Raw genomic sequence first — 23,199 nt, 5'->3', positions numbered from 1 at the left:
AGACACTACTCAGCACAGATCAGACTGAACACAAGACATTATCATCTCCAAGGAGTGAACAGTGGAAAGACAGTTTGAAAGAAAACACGCTGTCAGAAGGACGTTCTAACTTTCAAGAAATCCAGTTACTTTAGATGAAAGTTTACTCTACATTAGCTTAAATAAAAAAAATGCCAGTTTTTGCAAGAGTAACTGCTTCTTATGTCAGTGGACCCTCACGAGGGCCATACAGGTCCCTCTGTCCCCCTCACCCCGTGACCTCACCCACTCCAGCTCTCTCCCCCCGCCCTCCGAGCCTCCTGCCCACAACCAAGATGGCGGCGGGCGGCACCGCCTCTGCCAGGACCTGGCGCACACGCCTGTCGCGGCGTCCGCGCATGCGCGAGAGGGGGGAGTGGCCCGTTCAGGGTTTTGGCGGGAGAGGCGCAGCGCGCGCTAAGCGGTGAGCAGGGAGGGAGGGGGTCCTTTAAGAGGGGAATGGGGAACCGGGAGGGAGAGAGAGGAAAGGGGGGGTCGAAGGGGGCTTTTGGGGGGGAAGGGGGAGTCGGTGGTCCTCGGAGTGCGGGGAGGAGGTTGGGTGAGGGATCGCGGGGAAAAGCGGGGGGAGGCGGCCGAGCAGGGAGGGGAAGGAGGATCCGGGGAGTGGGTGTCTGTCCGTTCGTCCGAGTCTGTTTCCGTCCGTGTGTCTGTGTCTGTCCGTGTCCGTCTATCCATCCATCCGTCCGTGTGTGCGTCTGTCCGCATATGACTCTCTGTCCGTGCATGTCCGTGTCTGTGTCTCTCTGTCCCTGTGTGTGTATGTCTGTGCCCGTCTGTCTGTCTCTGTCCGTGTATGTGTCTGTGTCTCTCTCCGTTCCTGTGTGTGTCTGCGTGTTTATCGCAGGAACCCACTGGGAGCAGGGATGGGGCCAAGCAGGGAGGGGAGCTGTGGGGTGGAGGAAGATCCTGTGTGTGTCTGCGTGTGTGTCTGTCTGTGTATCCCTGGGATCCAGTGGGAGCATGGATGGGGGGAGATCCCGCAACTGCTGCGGTCCGTGGGAAGGGAGGAGGTGGCAGGCCCAGCACGGCCAGGCTCTACCAGGCTACGGGAGCCCGAGGCTGGCTGTAGTGGGAGATGTGAGGGGAGATCCCGGAAGCAGCCCTGCAAGACCCCCATGGCACCTGGGGGTTTCCTGGGGGCTGAGAGAAGTCTGGGGATGGTGATGGGCACAGGCCATGCCTGCTCCTGTGTGCTCTTCAGTTGTGCCGTGTTCTTTGCTGAAAATTGATTTTCTGGAGTGAGAGAAAAGAGTGAGTTATTGAAAATAGAGTTTATGGGCAAAGTAAAAGTCTGGTGTAAGCACAGGATTAGAGCTTCAGTTTGTGAGTAATCCATGCCCAGCGGATTTCTCTTCCGTTATCCAGTGTTCCCTTGGCCATTTCTGTCTATGCTTGTTATTTTTCATGGACGTGTGTCTGTGAAGTGAAGGAGTTGTGAGAAGTCTAGAACGTAAGGCTTTAAGAATAAGAACTGTTCTATTGGGAGAGAGAGAAACCCTGCTACCTTCTTCCATTTGCAAATGAAGACTGAATCAATTTCAGAACACTTGGTTTATTTAAATGCTAATTACAATTATAGTGCAAGACTGGTGATGTGGAAATGTTTATTACCAGGAGAATATAGCAGACATTTCTTAAAATGTGAGTCTATCATGGGCTTTTTTTCTAAAAGTAATGTCCTTATGCTACAGTGAACTCAGCATAACTTCAGCTGTAGAAAATATACATGAGGGTTTTAAATTTGATGGAGTCCTCATGTGCAGCTGTAAACAAAAACAAGCTGGTGGTTTGCAAATCATCAAATAAGGAGCCTGAACGCAACGTGTATTTCTAGTTGAGCTATGTCTCTTAACATTATGTTGTTTCTTCCATAACAGTATTTTTCCTTGAGGAGGTCTTGAAGAAATCCTGGTGAAAACATGGATGGTAAGGGGGAAAGTAGTCTACTTTCAGTAGCAAATGTCTTCTGACTGATATGTTAGTTATTAAGTTCAAATCAGAAAATTTGGTAAATGTTTTAGCAAAGGAAATTATGTTGTACTGACTTCACTTGCAGAGGCCATTAAGCTTTCCTTCATTGTCGTTACTTTTCTGTGAGGCTGCTGTGTCCTTTCCCTGGTTTTGTTTTCTTCAGCAGCAAAGGCTAAATAAATTTCCAGTTTTATTTTTCAGTTCTACTCTGTCAGCCCCATTCCTCTCTCTCTTTACTTGTTTTTCAGTTTACTATGGTTTGTCTCTCTGATCCATGCTTCTTTGTTCATTGTTTTCTTACTTGAGCAAACTGTATCTAGGAATATGCTCGGTTGCCTGCTTTGCATTTTCCTCTTTTCCTTCCATTGGGAAAATCACCTGAGTGTTTCTGTAGATGTCCATTCCAACTCAGCGCATTCTGTGATTCTGTGATTTACAGGTCCCCAGGCTTTTCTTTATGACAGCAGCTATTGTACAAGCAACTGCATAGGAGGAAAAGCCAGTAGACTGCAAGTTTTCTTCTAACTAGCCACCCTGAATCACAAGCTGAGTGTGTCTGCAACCACACTTCCACCGAACCAAACAGCAGGAAGCTGCTCTGTCTTCCTTTAGCCAAAGCTGAAGTAGTGTTTTGAAAATGCCACTTGCTGCTCTGATTTAGTTTCACTTGCCATGAGCTTGTAATTAGAGTATCGTGGATGTTTTAATACATGGCAACTTTTCTCTAAATGGATGAAAATAATGCTGAGTTTCATTTTTGCCTTAGCTGATGATGACTTGGATCTGTTGGCCTCCCTCCTGGATGAAAGTGAGGCAACTGAGGAGAGGAATCCACCTGAGGAGGAAGATGCTCCAGAGGATGAGCAGGGAGAACCAGATGAATACGATGAACTCTTTGATGAAGAAGATGATGTGTCCTACACTGAGGAGGTCAGTGCTGAGGACAGCATGATTGATGAGCAGAAGGAGAACCTGGCTACACTGTTTGGAGATGTACATGACCTGCTGGAAGAAGAGGAGGCAGAAGAAGCTGTCCCCACTTCAGCTCCCAGTCAGGCAAAAGAGAAGACCAATGAAGAACTGCAAGGTTTCTGTAACAGCATCTTTTATCTCTTCTATTGTATATATCTTGCCTCTAGAGAGCTGACATGCAGAAGGTGGGGCCTGCAGCTTCTCAGGTTAGAATGATGCCCAGAGGAGGAATACTAAAAGTCCTTGTGAAAGTTTTTAAGTCCAGCTTTCAATGCTCAATGGCCAAACTCACTAAAGCTGCTTTCCTAAAAGAAAGATAGGGAACTGAAGTAAGCGAGGGAGACTAACTCTGGTGAGCAGAATAGGGAAGGTTGCCTGTGTATCTGTGCCTTGTCTGATGAACAGGAATGTTTTGATTTTCAGGGCTGTCAGCCTGGCATCTTTCACCAGCACAGCAATCCCTTGCCCCTCAGAACTTCTTGGCAAGACATTCTGCCATACCAGTCAGCGTGGAAGCAGAGCTGGCCACTGGGCTTTCCTGTGTCCAGGCCACATATTTGATTATATTAGAATAATTTCTTTGTGCTAAGGATTGCAATCATCAGCCATTTAAATTGCCTTATGTTCAGTAGGAAAGTTATATTCAAAATGACAAGGAACATAACACAATCAAGTAAAATATTCACATATAAGAGAAGTCAGCTCCAGGCTGTATGGAAAAGTCTCCCTTTACTGTGAGCTGTGCAGAATCAAGTAAATCTCTGTCGTGGCTCAAGTCTTTGTTTTCTGATTTCCTGTGATTTAGTAAAACTGCCAGACTTCCAGGGATCTCATAAATCCCTCTTTGCAGTGGCTTCACGCTGTCTTCATTTTTATCTTTTTTCCTCTCCTTTCTTTCCTAGCTGAGCTGAGAAAATTGCAAGAACAGATGAAGACATTACAGGAGCAATTACAAAAGACTGCTATTGGGCAGAAATCCAGCCCAGGCCCTGAGAAGAAAACCCCTGGTAATGAGACTAATTAAATGGGTTTATAAGTTGTTGGCCTACCAACGTGCAGTTTATAGGCAAAGCTCCAGAATCCTAAAGTGGGCACTGAGCAGCAAGAGGAAATGGTGGTGTGGTGTTTTCCCACACAGGTTGTTTCCTGTGGCTAGAGACTCACTCAGCTGCAGTTTTGGTGTCTGCATTATGGGTTGATTCTACATGGGACAGCTTTCATGACCAAAGTGCTCCAGGGTCTTCTGGAAGTGTCCTTTCTTTCTGGCAGATGTTGGTACACCCAGAAAATGCAGCTGTTTGTTGCTGCAGCACATTGTTTGTACTAATGAAACTACATCTGAAAATTGAAATGGAGATGTTCCTACCTTTCACAGCTATATGTTTTCAGTGACATCCAGAGTTTTAGATCATCATAGGGGAGAGGCATTGGGTTTTTTCCAGCTGTTGGATTTCAGATGCTGGCAACATAGCTGAAAGATTTTTGTGTGGGACCCTGACTTGAGCTTGTTATTCCGAGAATTATGTAGTTGGGAGCAATTCTTAGCATTTGAGTCCAGACCCCAAGATCTCGTGGTTTGGTTTTTTTTTTTTTGTTTCCTTGGCCAGGTAAATCTCCCTGTCAACCCTTAAAGGAAAGGAAAGTTCAGAAGCTGCAAGAGTCGCCATGTTTCTCAGCCCAGCTGGGCAATCCTTTACCGCCAGCCAAGCGAGGAATCCAGAAATCAAATACAACCTCAGCAGGTACCATACTCGGTCTGCCTTTCACTGAATCACACTGGGCTTTTATTGCCTCTCTTGTTCACAGCAGTGATGTAATAGCCATATCCAGTATAGATTTACACTAGTTGGTGTACCTGTAGTGATCTGATGACTGTGGGACAGGGCTTATCACAGAGTTCATTACTGTATTCTTTGCAATGGGTGCTGTGGTCTGTACTGCTACTGTTAACTTGGACACTGATAGCGGTCAGGCTTGCATCTGTGTATCCTATAGTTTAGCTTGACTGTAAAATGAGAGCTCTGGAAAGCTCCTCACCAGACATAACTCATTGCTTGATCTGGAGCTGTCAGTTCCCAGCTGTCTAGATAACAGTTGAGTACAAATAAGACAATTTTACATCTCTTTTGTAAGTGTCTTATATGAGACTGCTGTCTCTGTTCAAGTGAAAGTTAGTGCTATTTTCATTTAGAAGTTTTCTTTCATTATAAAGATTTTTTTTTTCTTGTTTTTCTTTTTTCCTCCTAAAGAGAACAAGACTCCTCTACGGCAAGTCCTCAGTCTGGCATTCCAGCCTCTCAAGACTGCCACAGGGAACACACCCAGTAAGGTGACCAGAGAGAAGACTCCTCATGTGCCTACCTGCTCCAGTGCAACCAGTCAGCCAGTGTCTGTGGAAAAATTCTCAGGACTGAGGTTAAGGTCAGCAGCCCAGCACCGAGCTGCGTCTGAGGTCATCACCCTCCAGTAATGGGAGAGAAATTGCAGTCAATCCAACATCCAGCGATGCTTGTCACAAGTGATGAGCAGAGGACTGGTTTCTGATTTGTTGTATATACGTTATTTAGCCAGGTCAGATTAGTCAACTGTCATTAGGGGGTGAAACACAAAGCCACAGCATTAACTGGTTGATAGGTAAATAGGTAATGTTTACTTTTGACTTAGTACCATGTTTGTATATCTATTTTCATCTCTGCTCTTTCCTAACAAAAAAAGCTGTCGTCTCATTAGTGCTGCCTTCTCTGGGTTGTCCTCAGTGACGGAGGGAAGCAGTGTGGATCTGCAAAGTCCAACTGTGTTCAGATTGAGCAGATTTTGCTCCACGCCCATTTGTGGTCCCCATACTCAATGTGGCCACAAGAGGTCTCTGAATACTAACGGTGCCTTTCCTCACCAGAAACCATGCTGTATTTCTGTACCATGCTCAGGCAGTTGTACTCGATCATTCCTGAAATGAGTGGAGTTAACACAGGCTTGGGGGCTAAATTGCCATGTAGCTTTTTGGACAAAAACCAACATAAACAGTAGGTTTCTGATATTTGTACAGTGCCCTCAACTGAGGGGTTTTGTTTCAAGTGAACTCAGGGTGAGAGATGACACAGAGAATTTGCAGGAAGACATAGTCTCCCCAGGGAGAATGCTGGATGGTTTTGTCTCTGTCCATTTATGCCAATGGAAGTATTCTCTTTCACATGTTTTTGCATGATGTAGAAAACCCCGGGTTTCATCGGCTGAAATGGACCGGAAAATGGCTAATCGGAAGCTCATCAGGCTGTCCCAGCTCAAGACTAAACTTGCTACAGAAAATCTGGAGGAAGTGGACTGGGTAACATTTGGAGTCATAGTGAAGAAGGTCACTCCTCAGAGCACAAGTAATGTAAGTAACTTCATTGCATGCCTTGCTCAATTCAAGTGCAATGCTGGTCTTCTTCCCTGAGAAACTGATTGGATCTTCAACTTAATCAGCCAACTCAATGTAGTTAATGAAAAGCCACTGTATTAAAGATCTTGAGTCATCTGGTTTGTGCAGTAGCGCTGCTTATAGTCTTCAGGCTAAGCCCTTAAGATTGTCTGGTGCGACTGTCCCAGGCAAAAGTATTGGCTAATTTAACCATGGCATAAATCTGTCTTAAATCTGTTCATCCACTGTTATACCTTAAATGCCAGTGCAAAAAACAGACTGACTCTCAGTCTTTCTAGACAGCCCTTTTGTCTTAAATATGCCAATGTATTGTGTTTCCATCATTTCCCTAGAGGTCATTCTGTTCTAGATGGTCTACGTGCCCTATAGGAAGTCATTGATGAAACAGAAGCCTGAGTATGCCTTAGGTTTTTTTGTTCAGTGGGGTAAAAGCCTCTTTATTCAGCAAGCGAAAGTGCTGTCCAGCTTTAATAGATGGAAAATTTGTGGTAACAGTATTAGTGTGCTATTTTGGCCTTTAAGAATTCCAGAACTGACTGTGTGGCATGACTGCATATCTTGTATCCAGCCTCTTCTGAGGTTACAAATTGTGCTTTTCTAAATCAGGAAAGCCCAAGGGAAAAATATCAGAATAACTCTTTAAAAGCAGTAGCAAGAGGAGATACATTCTGTGTCCCCTTGCTGAGAGCTGAAAGGAAAGCAAATGTGTGTTCCAGGGCAGAACCTTCAGTATCTGGCGGCTGAACGACCTACAGGATCTAAATCAGTGCGTCTCACTCTTCTTGTTCGGTGATGTCCACAAAGAACACTGGAAGACAGACCAAGGCACAGTCATTGGGCTGCTCAATGCTAACCCTATGAAACCTAAAGAAGGCTCAGATGAGGTGAGAGGATTTTTCATGGGCTCATCAGCTGTAGATAAAAACCCATAGCCGAACTTCTTCACATCTGCTTGAGATTTAGCTTTTTTACACATGTTGAGGCTGAAATTACAGCGGTCTGCCTGAGCAGTTTGAATTGCATTCAGATATTCATGTGGTGTGCATTTCTTCCTGGCCTTCTGGAAGACTGAACTTCAAGAAGTCCTATTAAGCATCTAAACCCAGAGTTTGTTCAAGTGTTTAATCCGCTCTCGGCAGCAGGCTGCTCTTCCACAGATACAGGGAGTATATTTTCATTTCAACTTACTGTTTACAGTTTACATTTCAGGTACTTCAGTGCAATACCTATTTCAGCTTTGAGAGACCTCAAAGATGGGAAAACTCATTTCTCTCTTCTAATTTAAGCTTGAGATGTGATTGCAAAATGTTTTCTGGTTCCAAAATCATGATTGAGAAGAAGCAATATTTATTAAATAAACGATGCATTATGTATAGTAAATTGATACATAGTAGTTTGCTTGTTTAATTAATTACTTATAAACGCAGAACATGATTAATTACTTTTCTGTATGTATAAAAACTTTTAAGATGGCTTTATTTCGCTAATAAATTTATTTTTTTAATATATTTTTAATTGCACTGGAATGGAAACCATTTTTACTGCTTCTGTCAAGGGGAATTTCAATCTAGTAGCTGGTGACATTGTATTTTGCATTTTAAATTTTCCAAATGGATAGATTAAGGATCTCATTAATTGTCTATTAAGCTGTATAATTGCTTAAATTAATTTGAGCAAGCAGTAGAAAGTCCTGTCAGCGAGTAGAAATGCATACCAGATTTAATGTAAGGGCTGTATTTAACTGTTAGGAATGACTCTTAGTTAAATGTACGCATTTAGAGCTACATTAAAACTGACTTCTGAAAGTGTTAGCTACAGATACAAGTCCCAGCATCTTTGGGTGATGTGAAGATTATACATTCTTCTTGTATCCCAGGCATCAGCTTTGATTGAACCTAGCGATAGAGAGCTCTCCTCTGCCCATCCACTGCCAAATGTGATTGCCAAACAGTTGTACAGGACCATCATTTATAGCACAGCTAGATCTGCCTTTGCTGGTCCTTGGTTTCCTGAGGCTCTAAGCATAGAAATCCCATGTCCTTCATCTCTTTGGGGAAAGAAATTAACTCTTTTTAACTGAACCTCTTCTCAATCTGAACAGGACTTGTGGCTTTTTTAAAGTGCAGGCCTAGTTTAAAACTACATTGCTAATACCAGGTACCAAACTGGACCAGAGCCAAACCAGTGGCATCTAGAGGGAAGCCCATCCACGCATGTTCTGATTTCTTTCTAGGTGTGTTTGTCTGTTGACCATCCCCAGAAGATCCTCCTCATGGGTGAAGCTCTGGACATGGGCACCTGCAAAGCCAGGAAGAAGAACGGCGATCCTTGTGCACAGATCGTGAACCTGGTCTGTATCTCAGTAGTTAGGACATCCTTAACCTGTTGGTAAAAACTGGCTGCTGATTTCATACTGATGCTCTGACTCTGATTTCTTTCTGGATCTTAATTTGTAACTAAAGTGGGTGGGGAAACAGAAATGAAACCCAGAGGAGCTGCTTCTGTGATGACCCTGTAGCAGCAACTGGGTAGTTTCCTAAATGCAAAGCTTGTGCTGCAGTGAAAAAAAAATGGTCTTGACCCATGACTGCCACCATATCCACATCCTTTCATGCTCCGTTGCACTGGTCTGGTGCAAGTTTCCATGCACTGCACTAGAGAACTCATCCAAGGGAAAACAATAGCAAGTTTTCCTTGGGAATAGTGTTTTTCAGAGATGGTTTTAACCTGATGAGTTCCCTGGTCCAGTGTGCCTGCAAGCTGCCAGAATATTTATACCTGAATTTGGGGCACTGGAGATAAAAGGAGAAAGATGTTGGGATTCTTCTGTTAGGGGCAATACTGACTTGTACTAGTTTAAAGGACTTGTGGATTGTATCATTTCATGGCTATGGTGATGTTCTAATACCTGAAAAAAACACTAAGTCAAAAGGGTTATAGTTGGTAGGGCAAAACTTAGAAGAAGGAGAGAAAATGAAGGAATGAGAAACTGGAGAGGAACTCAAAGCATGTGGGGTAAAAAGAAGGCAAATCTAGAAGTTACTTCTAGCTAAACAAGGTTGTAATTGCAGACCCATGCTAGGAGGTGGCTGTGCACAAGGCTCTCAGTGTCAGTGAGATGTTCCAGTTGCAACCGGAACAAACCGTAGATGGAGGCTGTCTGGCAAAAGAAACCTCATAAAGGAACTAGCTGTTAAATTAGCGACAAAAATTATTTGATTGTGGGGTAATTGTAGTTACACAAATCTGGGGCACGTGAATATCAATGAGAATGGAGTTATTTTTTGGTAAGAGGTTTAAGAATGCCCTGAGTGAGTGTGTTTATGGCACTGCTGTCTCTGACTGGCAGGCTCACTATCCAGTCTAATCTCCCTCAGATTGAACTGAAAAACGATGAATTAATTTTAAATGAGCGCATGAAAATCTTGTGTTTTCCTTGTGCTTACACCAGTGTCCTGCTTTAACCAGAGTCAGCAGCTAAGCACTACACAGCTGCTCACTCCTCCACCCTGCCCCACAGTGGGATGGGGGAGAGAATCAAAAGAGTAAAAGTGAGAAGACTTATGGATTGAGATAAGAACAGTATAATGATTGAAACAGAATAGCTTGTTTTTGTAAATGTAATGCAAAGGAAAATAATAAAAGAGAGAAATGAAACACAAGAAAAACAAGTGATGCAAATGAGGAGCAGTTGCTTACCACCCGCTGATCCATGCTCAGCCAGCGTCCAAGCAGTGATCACCCCCCAGCCAACTCCCCCAGTTTACATGCTAAGCATGATGTCTTAAGGTATGAGATATCCCTTAGGCCAGTTTGGGTCAGCTGTCCTGGCCATGCCCCCTCCCAGCTTTTTGTGCACTTCGCTTCTTGCTGGCAGGGCATGAGAAGCTGAAAAGGCCTTGACTTGGTGTAAGCACTACTTACCAACAAGTAAAGTATCAGTGTTTTCTCAATGTTTTTCTTATACTGAACATGAAAGGCAGCACTATACCAGCTACTAAGAAGAAAGTAAGTTCTATCCCAGCTGGAACCAGCACAACCAGTAAGAAAATTGCATGAAGTTCAGAGTCAAAATTACAGAATCTGGACAAGAGGACCTGGGATGTAGTTGACTTAAGCCAAGGAATAGCCTTGAAATTCCTTGACATCGAGTTTTTTTCCCAGTGATCAGTACGGGCAATTTTAGGTTTATTTTTTATTGCTAGGGTGTGGGTGTGTGTTTGCTGAGTTGGTCAAGTGCTGCAGTACTACAACAGGAATGTTACCTCAGTATAGCTGTAGAAGGATAAATTGTAATTGCTAGTGTTCTGCAATAGGCTTCTCCCATTTCTTTTCAGAATGACTGCGAATATTGTCAGTATCACATACAATCCCAGTACAAGAAGCTCAGCTCAAAACGGGCAGATCTGCAGTCCACCTTCTCTGGTGGCCGCATTCCCAAAAAAGTTGGTCGGAAAAATCAGAGTTTGAAGGAAAGGCTGTGTCAGGATGGATTTTACTATGGAGGTGTCTCTTCAGCAGCATATGCAGCCTCAGTGTAAGATAAACCACTTATGTTCCTTGCTTTTGAACAGAATTCCTTCCCATGTACAAGTGAGACTGAAGCTATCTCTAAGGGTGTCTATTTAGTTATAGATCCCTTTGACTTAACCATATTCACCAAATAACAATAAACGCCCTGTGTTTGGTATAATCCTCCTGGCCCTGTGGAGTGACAGAGCTGCTATTTGATAGGAAAACTTCTACAGTCAGCACTAAGATGTGATAAGGTGTAGTTTTACATCTAGATTTAATACTATGTTGTGAAGCCAGGCAGCATTGTGTTTCAGTAGATGAAGTGAACTTTATCATGAGATCCCAAGCATTCAGGTGTCCGAGATGAGTATTCTTCAGTGCCATTCCCTTACTATATTCTGTTATGGCTCATTGCATTTAATCCCAGACACAGTGTATTCTGTGGTTTCTCCTCCTCTCTTCCTTGACTGAAATAATACAGTATCACTATGTGTTAATGAAGAGACAGGAGTACTCCCTGCATGTTATTAGGTGACCAAGGTCAGTAGATCAGTATGCATCTCGTGACAAGCATGGTGGGGCTGGGTCCTTCATCCAAATCCCCCTGAAGGCAGCTGAGGAAATATGAGTCACGGCTGGATCAAGCCCTATACTTGCATCAGGCTCTCATTCCCTTACCACTGCCCTGTGATAACTGATGTGACTTCACAATAATGAAACAATTCCAGCTCACCTCAATCCCTGGAACTAACTGTGAGCAAAGCTTAGTTTAAAACTATGTTTAGTTTTTTCCCGGTGCATAGGAAACGCGTATCTCGACCCAGGGAGGAATGGGAGATCCTAAACATTGTGCTAGAATGTTGATTTAGATCCCCATCCTTCACAAAGATAGACAGATTGCAGGATAGATGCACCCCTTGAGGTGGCTGCAGTTTTGTTGAAGCACTGGGCTAACAATCAAGCTTCCTACTTCGCTCTAACCATAGGAAAACTCTAACGTTCTGGTTTTGTTTCCTCTTTCTAGTGCAGCAGCTGCCGTGCCGAAAAGGAAAATTCAGACCACTCTCTCCAATCTGGTCGTGAGTGGAGTTGATGCAATTGTCCAGGAAACCAGGCAGAAAATTGGTATCTAACTACCCGTGTAGTCTTGTTACCCTCCAGATACTACCAGTTTGATGTGTAGCTGTGTCCCAGGACTCTGATACTCACTGAATGAATCTGGCAATTGGCTTGCTACAGAAACAGCCGTTTGCAGGCTGCTTTCTCAGTTGATGAAAACTCCTCTTCCCTCTTGAGATCACAGCTGCAAGGCAAATGTAACTAAGCAACTGTGTAGCTCCATGCATCTTTTTTTCATTAGTGCCCCTGAATTAAGTCTCCTGTTCTGTCTTTGGACAGTGACAGATGATCTTTGCCAGATTAATGGAAATTGAAAATTTTTAGAGCTTTGAACCAGAGAATTTATTTTATTTGATTAAAATAAATTACTTGTGTCAGTCTTGAAATTTTCCAAGGAATACTAAGTATAAATCAGTAATGTGTGCAATGCAGGGGACCTCCTGAGTACCCAGCCTGTTTCTAGTGCTTTTCTTTTGTGGTCTTCAAAGCATGTTCCTTCCATAGCCTTTGGGATATCACCGATCTCTCTGCCTCCGTTTTGTTTCTGTAAAACACTTAATATTATGTCCTCTTTAGGCTCGGTATGGAGCAGATGACAAATTATTTGAACTATGTGCTGTAGGTGCCACTTAGATGTCTTACTTGCATCTTTTAAGTCCCCTCAGTTGCCTCCATTTCAGACAACACACACATAATGTGTGTCCTGTCTCTAGCTTTCAGCTGTTCTTAATTCTCCACAAATAAGATGACAGTGTTGTAGGGCTTTTTAAGCATTCCTAAAAATGGGAATGGTGGGAGCACCATGGACAGCCAAGTCTAGTGGGAAACTGACTGAATGATGAAATTGTTGAAGGGGTAAAAATGTCTTCATGATGTGCTCTGTGAGGACAAGGCCTTGAGCAACCAAATATAACAGAAGTTGGACTTGCTTTGGAGGGGTGCTTGCTCAGGTGACTCACAGGGGTTTCTTCCAACCTAGGCTTCTCTACATCTCAAAAAACAGGTCGTCTTCTTCCCTTCCTGGCTTCAAAGCTGTTGAATTTCTGCCTCTTCTGCTCCAGGTGCAACAAAGAGACCCATGCAGTGTTCTGAGGAATTCCGGGAACTACTGGCACAGCCCACTTTTGGAGCAAGAAACCTTTGCAAACACTGGACCAAAGCAGGTATTTTCCTTTTGCCTGAAGGAAAACCCAGTCCTGAAAACACTCAAGCTCCTTCTAAGTAAACATTAGGGGCTTTTTATTCTATGTTGGTTTGTTTCTTTCCCAGATGCTGAAAAGAAGCAGGGAGCCAATTTCCAGTCTGTCTCTGCTTCTGCACTGCTCAAGCAACAGAAGCAGAAGTTACTGGAAGCCAGAAAAAAGCGATCTGAAGAGATTCAGAGGCGGTAATACATACTGACCTTCATGGGAAGGGTTCCATTATTGTGGCCATAATTGTGGAGGTGCTTTGCTGTTTTAATGAAACTTCATTTAAATAGAAGTACCCACCTATTCATTGGAGAACCAAATGCACCAGCACAGTGCCCAGCAGCTGGAAGGCATGATGAGAAGAGACTGGTTAGAATAGGAAACTTGAGTCGGGACTCCTGGTTCTGTTCATTGCTTGCTTTGCAGGGTTCTTCTGAACCTCAAGATTTGCCAAGTGTTTTGTGCATAATTTGTTAACAAACCTAAGAACCTAGGCACCTTGATGATATTTCCCTGAAATACTCTTCCAGACTACAATGCTATGTGTTTTAGGGACTTTCCAAGGTACAGGTGGTGTCTATTTCACTATCTCTTAAAAGATTTTTTTTTTTTCTCCATGAACCTGTCCAACCTCCATTGTGACCTGTGTAAAGCTAAGCATTTATGTGACTCCTGTGACAAGGAGTCCCCTTGCTTAACTACCTGTTCTGCAAAGAAGCCCATTTTTCCAAGCGTTTTCAGTTCCTGCTTCCCAGCTTCATTTGTTGCTTCCCTCTGATTTTAGTTTTGAAAGCAATTGGTTGTTCACTCCTGCTGACTCCTTGAAGTCACTTGATTTCACCAAGTGAGTTTCTCACCAGTCTTGTTTTACTGTCCTGAGTGCCTGAATTACTGAATGTTTTCTTAGCAATAGAAAAAGCAATTAGTGAAAATGCAAAGTCTGTATCCCTTCTGTTCCTGTCTGTTTGTCAAACCTTTCTATCTCTTTGACTTACATCTGTCTTTCAATTGATTATTCTTGTCTCACAAGGTTTCTCCAGAACACAAGTAAAGCTGGTAGCCCTGGTGTCCCATCCTCCTCCAGACAGTCCTCACTCCATTCCCCAGTGCCTGGGGCAGAGTTTCCCAAAGCTGCAAAAATGTCAAATCCTCAAAGGCCTAGGCTGGGCACTGGCTTCTCAGAAGGAGAAGATATCCTCTTCTTTGATGGGTCTCCACCTCCAACACCAAAACTAGACAGCTTGGCAGAAGCCAAAAAGGTAACAGCTCTTTGAATCTTAACTGTTAAGAAGGGGAGGTTAAGGGATGATTAGTTTGTGGTAGTAGGGGGGTCTTTGATCAGATTAGGCCGGCTCATTTCTGATGTTGGTGAAGTTTGCGGTTCATGAGATCAGGCTGGCCTGTATTACAGTACACAAGACACCTGTGGATCCTGGCAGCTGTTAGTACTAAGGTCTGTGCTACCATCTTGCCTGTAGTTGTCCTGCAGTGGAAGCAGCTGGAGCAGTAGAACAGCTGCTAAAGAGGGAAAGGCCTGTGTATGTATGAGACTTGGCCACAGGAGCTGGTGTCAGATCTGATATCTCTCATTCAAAATCACCCTGAACTGGTCAGGAGTGAATTGTCATTGGAAGAGGCAGGAAAACTTTGTGCTGAAAATCCCTGGAGTGCTAAACTGTGCATGTTTCTTCTTTGGCACTGCTAGTGCAGTATTGTGGATGCTTTCCATTTGCCGGGTAAGCAACTAAACTAGGTTAGCTGTGTTGTGTCATGAGTCTGGATAATTTGGCTTTCTAGTCAGAACAGACTGCATCTTTCCTTGGCACAAATCTCTTCACATGTTTGTCAAAGAAACTTTTCTCTTCCAGCAAGGAAGGAGTCTTAAAATTCTGAGTGTGGAAAGGAATAGTTGTGTGCAATTTTCTATTAGTTCCCCATTATTACCAACTTATGTAAAAATCTCACGTAATTTGATTCCTCTGGAAAAGTTACTGATTTGTGAAGCAGTTAAAGCACAGCTGCAGAGATATCAAGCATCGTAACTCCCCTAGAGCAGTCATTTTATGGTTTGGGAAGTCATGAGAGGTTGGGTGATGATGTAAATTAGATGTACTGCAGAGCTGGGAATTCTGCTGGGCCTTTCTTTGGCCAACTCCACGCTCAGGCCTGTCTCCTGTATTTGACAGACTCCCTCTGCTACTTTTGGAAGGAGGAACAGGAAAGCCAGACTGGTCACAAGCATGTTCACTGTTCTTTCCTGTTTTCTAGCTGGCAGCAATACACCGACTACGAGCAAAAGGCCAGATTCTTGCTAAAACTGACCCCAACAGTGTCAAGAGGAAACGAGCTGATGTTGATAAAGTCCTAGAAATTGTTGAAAGAGTTGAGAAGAATGTTGCTCAGCCACATGGTAGGGAAGCAGAGGATGGTATGTAATGTTATCTTCTAGAATAGAAAAAAAATGTGCTAATGGCTGGCTGAAAGGAGCGTTAGTTGCTGGGTTAAGGACTTAATTGCTAAACAATCTCTACCCCTGTGGAGAGAGTGTGAGACCTAATCTGAGAACTCCCCATCCTCACCTCTGTTCCCTTTCTTCCAGTACCTGAGCATGTGCAATGCATAGCTGACTTAACCAAGGAAAACCAGGCAATAGTCCCACCTGAAAAGGTATCTGAATTTTCTGTGGGAACTTGAGTTTGCCTACTGGTGATTTGCTATGTGATCTTGGATGAATTGCTTAATTCCCTTTAAAGCTTCTTCATCAGTCAGGGAGGCAACACTGCTTACTTCCTTGGGAGTAATGTGAAAATTCATAGTACAGTGCTTTGAGAGGAGATGCAATGTTTCTTAAAGTGCTTTTATTTTTTCTGAAATCATATTTGAACTTGGCTTCATGTTCTTCTGAACTATGAAAGGCTGCTGTTAGACCTGAACATCTGCCTGAGAGGCCCGAGACTTCAAAAATCTCCTGCAGTGATCATGCTTAGAGATCACAACCTTGTTTTGAACTTGGTCTCTGTAGAACTGAGCCTTCTTGTCTCCCTAGGTGTGGATGAACTGGAGCCTGCCCTAAAGAAACGGCGTGAGCAGCTGGCCTATCTGGAGTCAGAAGAGTTCCAGAAAATCTTGAATGCCAAGTCCAAACACACAGATGTCCTGAAAGAGGTACGGTCTCAATCCAGGCATGGCTAAAGGCTCAGAACTAGGGAGCCTGGACTCCTCATTATGATTTCAGCAAGAAGCAAGCACCCAAACATGTCATAGGCACCAAATTGTCCTGATGAGTCCAGTCAGGTATCTTTAAGCACACAGGACACGGTGCCTGCAAGTCAGCAATATTGCCATAGACGTCATCAAAGAATCATCATAGAACGGTTTGGATTGGAAGGCACCATGAAAGTCATCTAGTCCACACCCTCTGCAGTGAGCAGGGATGTCTTCAATTCCAGGTTGCTTGGAGCCCCATCCAGCCTGACCTTGAACATTTCCAGTGATGAAGTATCTAGATGTGGTAAAGTCAAGTTGCCACTGTCTTTTTTTACTGTATTTGGAAGAATCAGTTAAGTTTCCTGAGTAGTGGGTGATCAAAGAAATCCCTCTGCCTTAAAACCAAATTAGCCACGTGCCTATTTTGTCCCTCATTTCTTGACATCTTGGCCACATAAAGACAGCTGCCACCTTCATCTGTGATTCATTTAAGTTGTGGAGCCTGTGGAATGCCAGCAGTTGCCCTGAAGAGCTAAGAGGTTGGGTTAATCCCACCATTGTCTTTGCTGAGCATGTTCCCAGGGGATACAGCACCTCCAGTGGCACAGGGCCTCGTATTGGTATGAAGCCTTAGTTGTTTTAAGGTCTTCTGAAGAATAATATTTTGGTCAAGATGCAATTCCATCCATTACATCTGCCTACCTGACCTCTCCCTGTACTGTCTTTGTAGGTATGTGCTTATTGCAGTAGTCCATGCTGTTAAACCTTCCCACTCATATATCTCTCAAGTGGCTCATTTCAGTGTTGGTGTAGCTAGTACAGCACATACTGGATTTCTTTAATCAAGAGATACTTGGTGTTGCTCTGGTTCCCAGACTGCAGTCTTCTTCAAGCAGGCCCATGTAGATATTTGCCCTAGGGCCATTGATGGAGTAGTTCTTCACATCTTTGTCTCCCCATAACCGTTTTCGTGTGCCCCCAAAGGTTGAGGCTGATCTGCAGGAGCAATACTTCCAGCCCCTGGTGAAAAAGGAAGAACTGGAAGAGAAGATGAGGAGCATTAAAGCAGTGAAATGTCGAGTTGTGACGTGTAAAACTGTGAGTGAATGAAAGCCAGAATGACAGCAGGGGAGCGGGGCACGCATTACGCAGAGTGATGCTGGACCATTCTGCACACTCCTAATCAGTCACTGTCTTGGCCATAATCCAGTGCAGGGATCAAATGGAGACTGCTTCATTCCTTATGACTGTCGCTGAGAGCAGCCCATGCAGAGCGTGACATGATGCTGGCAAGGAAGGCTTTGGTGTTGTACTGAGCATCTCAGCGTCATGTTTACACCAGTTCTCTTGGGTCTTGGTGTCCTTAAGTACTTTGTACTGGCACTCTCAGTTCCCCGCATTAATGACAAAATAAGTGAAGTGCCTTGAAAACATAACACTGGGTGTGTTACCTTTATCTGCATTTCCAGGGACTTTGCCATCAGGAAGAGAAGTGGAGGTTTGCTACTGTCCTAAACATACTGTGAAGGGTGGAGTTATCTCCCATTCCTAAGTTTCAGCCCCTGCTGGACTTTCATTCTCATTACTTTTCCTGTCTGTTTTGGGGCTGCACAGAGGGCCATTGTGTGTCCCATGAAGTGGTGGCAAAGAGGGGAAGATGGCATTAGAAGGACAGTAACAAAGCCTGGGGCGATGATCTCAAGAGTGGTGGGCTGCTCAGGGTGGGAGAAGATGGTGGTGCTTTTCTCTGGATGTCTAGCTGGCACCAATCTCACATGCTGATGAAGGGCTCACAGCTCTCTTTCTCTTCCCTGACAGTGTAATTACACGTACTTCAAGCCTCTGGAGACATGTGTGCAGGATAACCACGACTACCACTGGCATGATGCTATCAAGCGATTTTTCAAATGTCCTTGTGGATGCCGAGCTATTTCCCTTGACAGACTCCCAAAAAAGCACTGCAGGTAAGAAATGAGCCTCCTGAAATAGTGACTGGGGCTTTCCTACTGTCCAGTCACAAGTAGCTTGCTGGGAGTCACATAACCATGTCCTAAAATGGGAACGTTAGCCCTGCTGTTAAGCAGCATGGGCAAGGTGTGAGGTGAGTTTTGGACTCCCTCAAACTGTGCAGAAAACACTCGCCACAGTGGTCCTGACCTGCCATCTTCATCTTTCAGTACCTGTGGCCTCTTCAAGTGGGAGCGAGATGGGATGCTGAAGGTAAGCGTGAGCAGCAGTTTCCGAGCACCCTGACAGTCTGGCTACTTCTCCTCATATTTTTGTCCCATGCTTTGCTTCAGTGCCTTTATGAATTCCCAGCAAAACCAGGCAGCTCTGCGTTTTATCAGGTACATACAGGTACCTGCAGGCTGTGCTTTAGTGGATTTTTTCTTCTTGCTGTTTGTACTTGAAGCTTTGTTTTATTTAACCATTGAGAATTTGCTTTTGACCAAAGTTGTAAGAATTCAGAATGTCAAGGTTCCTACAGTGTCTGTCAATATTTAATCGCATAGTTCAACCCTACCATAACTTCTGACAAAAAAAAAAGATGTTTGGGAGACATCTTGCCACACGTTTAACTTCTTTTCTCTATGATTCATATTTGTAGGAGAAAAAAGGTCCGAAGATTGGTGGAGAAACACTTCTACCAAGAGGGGAAGAACAACCAAAATTTCTCAATAGTCTTAAGTGACCTGGATTTTATTCTTTTTTACACAACCTATGGATTTCTGTGTGTAAACTATACATCCCCCTACTGGAATACCAATAGGATTCTGGTTTTAGGGGTGAATGAGCAAGGGAGTCAATTCCTGATAGAAATGATATCCATAAAGTCTCTGCCAGCCCCCTGCATGGATATTCAGCTTAGATCTTTTTCAAATTGACTGAATAAGACTGCATGTGAAATACACATTCATACCTGTTTTTTTTCTTCCTAACAACTTGTTTATAAGATATAACTTAAAGTGATATGTAGAGAGGATATTTGTACCACAAAATCCCTAGGCATACTGCAATTTATGTTGAATGGCTGGTGTAGTGTGACCTCACCTGTGTTTTTAAGTGATGAATCATGAACTGGGATGGACTGTAGACTCCGTAAGCACTTGTGAAGTTAATATTGCAGAGTGTAAATGCCAGCCTGTCAAGGTTTTTCAGCTGTTGGCTGAAAAGGGGTGTGAGAGGGTTGTAGCTACAGAACAGTCTTCTTTGCCTTCAAGATTACTCACTTTGAACCTTTAAGAATAGATGTCAAATAGTTTGAGTCGTCTTCCTGGCTTATGTGTTAAAAAAAGGCACTGTAGTGGTTCAGCACTGCAAACCAGCAGTGTTTGCAATGCAGAGTAGTGGGAGCTCTTTTGAAAGCCCTTCTCTATCACGCAGGCCATACTGGCTTCCCAGCACCATCCACACTACAGCCCCTTTACAGCTACAAACCTGGAGCTCCCTTTTTGAAAAGGATTTTAATGAATCTGGCACCATTTGCAAGTGGTTTTAAAGAGCTGAGTGATTGCATTTAATAACTTTTACCCTTTTTCTGGCATTTTAAATTTTCCTGAAATCTCACCCAGTCATCCCCCTGTCAACCGTGGCTGCTGGCACAGCTGCCTGGGAAACAGTATCTGTCTCAGACCAAGCAGAACGATATCTCTGAGGGTTGGATCCCGAGTAGGATCTTTATACAGACATTTTTATGAAAGCACATCTCTGTAGGGATGCCTGTGGCATTTGACCAGCTTTTCCTGGGCCTGATCCTTCTGCTGCCCCCAGCTCATGCCCAGCAGAATCACAGAATGTCTTTAAATGCCTAACCCCCCTCAGTGGTTTGGTGAAACTGGCACTTGCAGTCTCACATGTCCCAGTGGCTTTGTCAACGTCTTTCATTTTCTTGCACGTGGGCTGGAAAAGAAATCAGTTACTTTATTTCAAGCAACTGGACAGATTTACCTCAGTATCCTGCCCAAATCTCCTACAGGTGCTTTTGCTGGGCAGCTTTGCTCAGCATATTGTGTTCATTTCAGTCTGATGTTGATACCTTTTGATGAGTAGGGTGTCACTGGTACGTGAATAAATATGTAACTGTGACATTGCTTAGCACTGTCTCCTCTTGATTCCTCATTCAGAATAAATACAGTGCACAATAAAACACCCCCGGGGTTTGTATGGCATTATTTCTCTGAGGAAGAGGTTGATGTTCTTGCTCAAAATCTTTATTTGCCCAAGATCTTGGTGTTGAATGACCAAAATGAATTGGTTTGTGGTCTGTAGCTCTGGCTGCCACACTGTTTTCTCATTCAGACCAGCAGGAGTTTCTCGCCTAATGTCCACAAAATCTGGACTCGATGACCCAGTGGGTCCCTTCCAACCTAGTCATTCTGTGATTCTATGATCAGCATCAGCCTTTGGCTGGTACATTGAGAGCTTCAGGCTTTTTCCAGTTCCTGTCTCTTCGGCCAGTGGAAAGGAGATTTCTGCAGAAATTGAACTGTTAAAGGTGGTGTAACACTTTGTCTTCTTAAATGCTCCCAGGACTGTGATATGTAGGAAAGGTGTGTGCCTCCTTGGGAGCCAGGGAATAAAAGCAATACTGTAATTCATCCTTGTATGTAGAAAATAAGATGAAACCAAGTCCAATTGCTTTGCTTAAATCCCAGCTGTAAATGAAGAGTTTACAGGAGAAGATTGATGTAATGAATTTTATGTGCTTCAGTCTATTTCTGGAGATACTTTTCTTGTGCCAGAGATGGCTTCAGCCCAGCTGAGGCAGGCAGGAGCGGAGCTGCCCTCTGGGGCACATCAGTGTGAGTGCACAGCCCCAGCGCGGTGCCAGAGCAGCCCGCGGAGTCTCCAGTCCATACTGAGCCAATACGTTTCCGCCAATACTTGGGAGTGAGAGCAGAGGCAGAGACCCCCAAGAGGCGGCTCAGGCACGACATGACAAGCCCAGCTGGGTCTATTCTGTCACTGAAGCTGCCCCAATTTTGGGAACAAGATACAAAGACCTTGAGCCTTGCAATGAAGAAACCTGACTGCATGCCAGGCTCTGTTAGCAAGAGAGCAGCTAGCAGGTTGAGCGATGTGAGTTGGCCTCGACACCACCAGTGGATATAAGGCATTCAGCTGGATTAATTTGACAGAAACCACCACTGCTGTCAGCATTGCTGGTGAATCAAGCCAGCAGTGTTGCTGAAGCTGTCGTGTCCCTTAAATTGTTAAACAAAGCCATGCTGGAAATGTAATGCTGAAAGTGTGTTCTCAGAGCCATTATTAAGATTTGCAGAGTAGTAAACTGAAAAATCTGCCCTTTACCCAGTCAGGAAATGTTCTATCTGCAAAGCTGGTTCTCATCCACAAAGGATCAGGAGGGCAAACATCCAACAGGGGGATGCAGCAACGACAAAATCAGGGCCAGGTCTATTTGTACCATGTCTCTCATGCTCAGGTCCTGAATTTTCCTGCTCACCTTCACTCAGCACAATGGGGCAAAGCAACACAGGAAAGACCAGGCCACCAAACCGTGGATGTTTTAAGTCTTGTAACATCACTCACAACCCTGAAACTGCATACCTTGCCTGATGATGTGCGTGACTTGATATTTACAAAGAGATAATGGACTTGAACCCTTCTGGTTCAGTCCTGGTTGCCTCATATCCCACAGAGAAGTTGTCCATCAGTTCCATGTGCATGGAGGTAAACAGATCAAATGAAAGCTTGCTTCCTACCTGTCACTCAACAGAAATAATAATAAACAAAACCTCCCCATAACCAGCATGTGTGCTGTTTTCCCTTGCACAACAAACTGTCCTTAGCCTTTCAGATGCAGCTTGTTTTATATTTCACATCAAAATCCCTTAAGACAGTTGGCTTTTAATCACTGACACAGCGTAACTTGGCTACTGCTGCACTGATACCCCGATGTCCAATATTTTAGCTGTAAAGGCATGGAAGGCAGGACATGGGCTGGGATGGGGATGGTCATGCAGTAGGAAGGTGAAGAGCAACTAGAGGGTGGTTTGCCCAAAGTGATTTCCAAAATGATTTAGGTGTTGCCATATCTATGAGAAAAAGCTGTATTAAAGAGTCATGACACGTCTGCTAGGAATTAAAAGTAGAAACCACTGGCCTTAGCTCACAACAAGGACATTGACTTCAGTTTTAGCGAAAAGACTTGTAACCGCACTGAAATATGGTGCCCAGGAAGCACCTACCAGCCCCTGGGAATCATTAACTTGTCCTGATGATTTTTTGAGAATATAATATAGAAAAGTCATCCCAAACTGCTCCCCAATCCTACAAACCGCTCCGGGAGGGCTCAGTGATGGGAGCACCAGCATTGCCCTCAGCTGCCCTGTGCCAGGCATTCAGTTGCCTGAGCTTGCATGAGACTGATTCAGTGTCTACTTTGCATGAAAAAGGATGTTAGAAACCTTAAAAAACATAACAACAGACAGAATCTTATATTACTAAGATTAATCTCATCTAACTGTAGTAATTCTATTAAGATTATTAATAACCCTGCATTAACAGAGCATCAGCCTGAAAGTATATTGAGAGAGAAAGACTAAAAGAAAATAATCAAGAAGTAAAGCACATCATCATTTTTTCCTTGATTACCCTAAACAACTGCATCAAATCTGTTTTTTTAAGTCGGGTTTTCTTGGAGCTGTTTCTTTTGTATTAGCATTAAATGGTTTTGCAGTACAGTATTTGGGTTAGTTTCTTACTTAAAGGGTAAAAAGTATGTAACTCTACGTACTCAGAAGC

General features: G+C 43.8%; 1 protein-coding gene across 2 annotated transcripts; it reads left to right on the top strand.

The window, feature by feature from the left end:
- The first annotated feature begins 389 nt into the window (after positions 1–389).
- MCM10 (minichromosome maintenance 10 replication initiation factor) lies at positions 390–21,717 on the top strand. Of its 2 annotated transcripts, none has more exons than XM_054056735.1 (20): positions 390–442; positions 1,917–1,965; positions 2,777–3,097; positions 3,885–3,989; positions 4,590–4,724; positions 5,232–5,403; positions 6,193–6,358; positions 7,120–7,287; positions 8,637–8,753; positions 10,741–10,940; positions 11,943–12,043; positions 13,099–13,200; positions 13,307–13,424; positions 14,258–14,486; positions 15,496–15,637; positions 16,274–16,392; positions 17,419–17,532; positions 18,253–18,398; positions 18,612–18,654; positions 19,043–21,717. In XM_054056735.1, exons 2-20 carry the CDS (start codon positions 1,959–1,961, stop codon positions 19,124–19,126), a joined length of 2,589 nt encoding a protein of 862 aa, XP_053912710.1. In that variant the 5' UTR covers positions 390–442; positions 1,917–1,958; the 3' UTR covers positions 19,127–21,717. The 2 variants fall into 2 exon arrangements, with proteins under 2 accessions (XP_053912710.1, XP_053912709.1); XM_054056734.1 differs by having other exon boundaries at positions 15,496–15,655.
- The last annotated feature ends 1,482 nt before the right edge of the window (positions 21,718–23,199 follow it).

This window comes from Cuculus canorus, chromosome 1 (assembly GCF_017976375.1).
Source record: "Cuculus canorus isolate bCucCan1 chromosome 1, bCucCan1.pri, whole genome shotgun sequence".
Classification (NCBI taxonomy): domain Eukaryota; kingdom Metazoa; phylum Chordata; class Aves; order Cuculiformes; family Cuculidae; genus Cuculus; species Cuculus canorus.
Note: the sequence above shows the minus strand (reverse complement) of the source record. Positions and strands in the feature narration are given on the sequence as shown.

What these genes read in the sequence shown, in the direction of transcription:
- MCM10 (XM_054056734.1), top strand. An exon ending in TTCTCAGGACTGAGGTTAAG is followed by an intron (nt 5,404 to 6,192) that starts GTCAGCAGCCCA and finishes TGCATGATGTAG; the next exon opens with AAAACCCCGGGTTTCATCGG. An exon ending in GCTTGGCAGAAGCCAAAAAG is followed by an intron (nt 14,487 to 15,495) that starts GTAACAGCTCTT and finishes CCTGTTTTCTAG; the next exon opens with CTGGCAGCAATACACCGACT.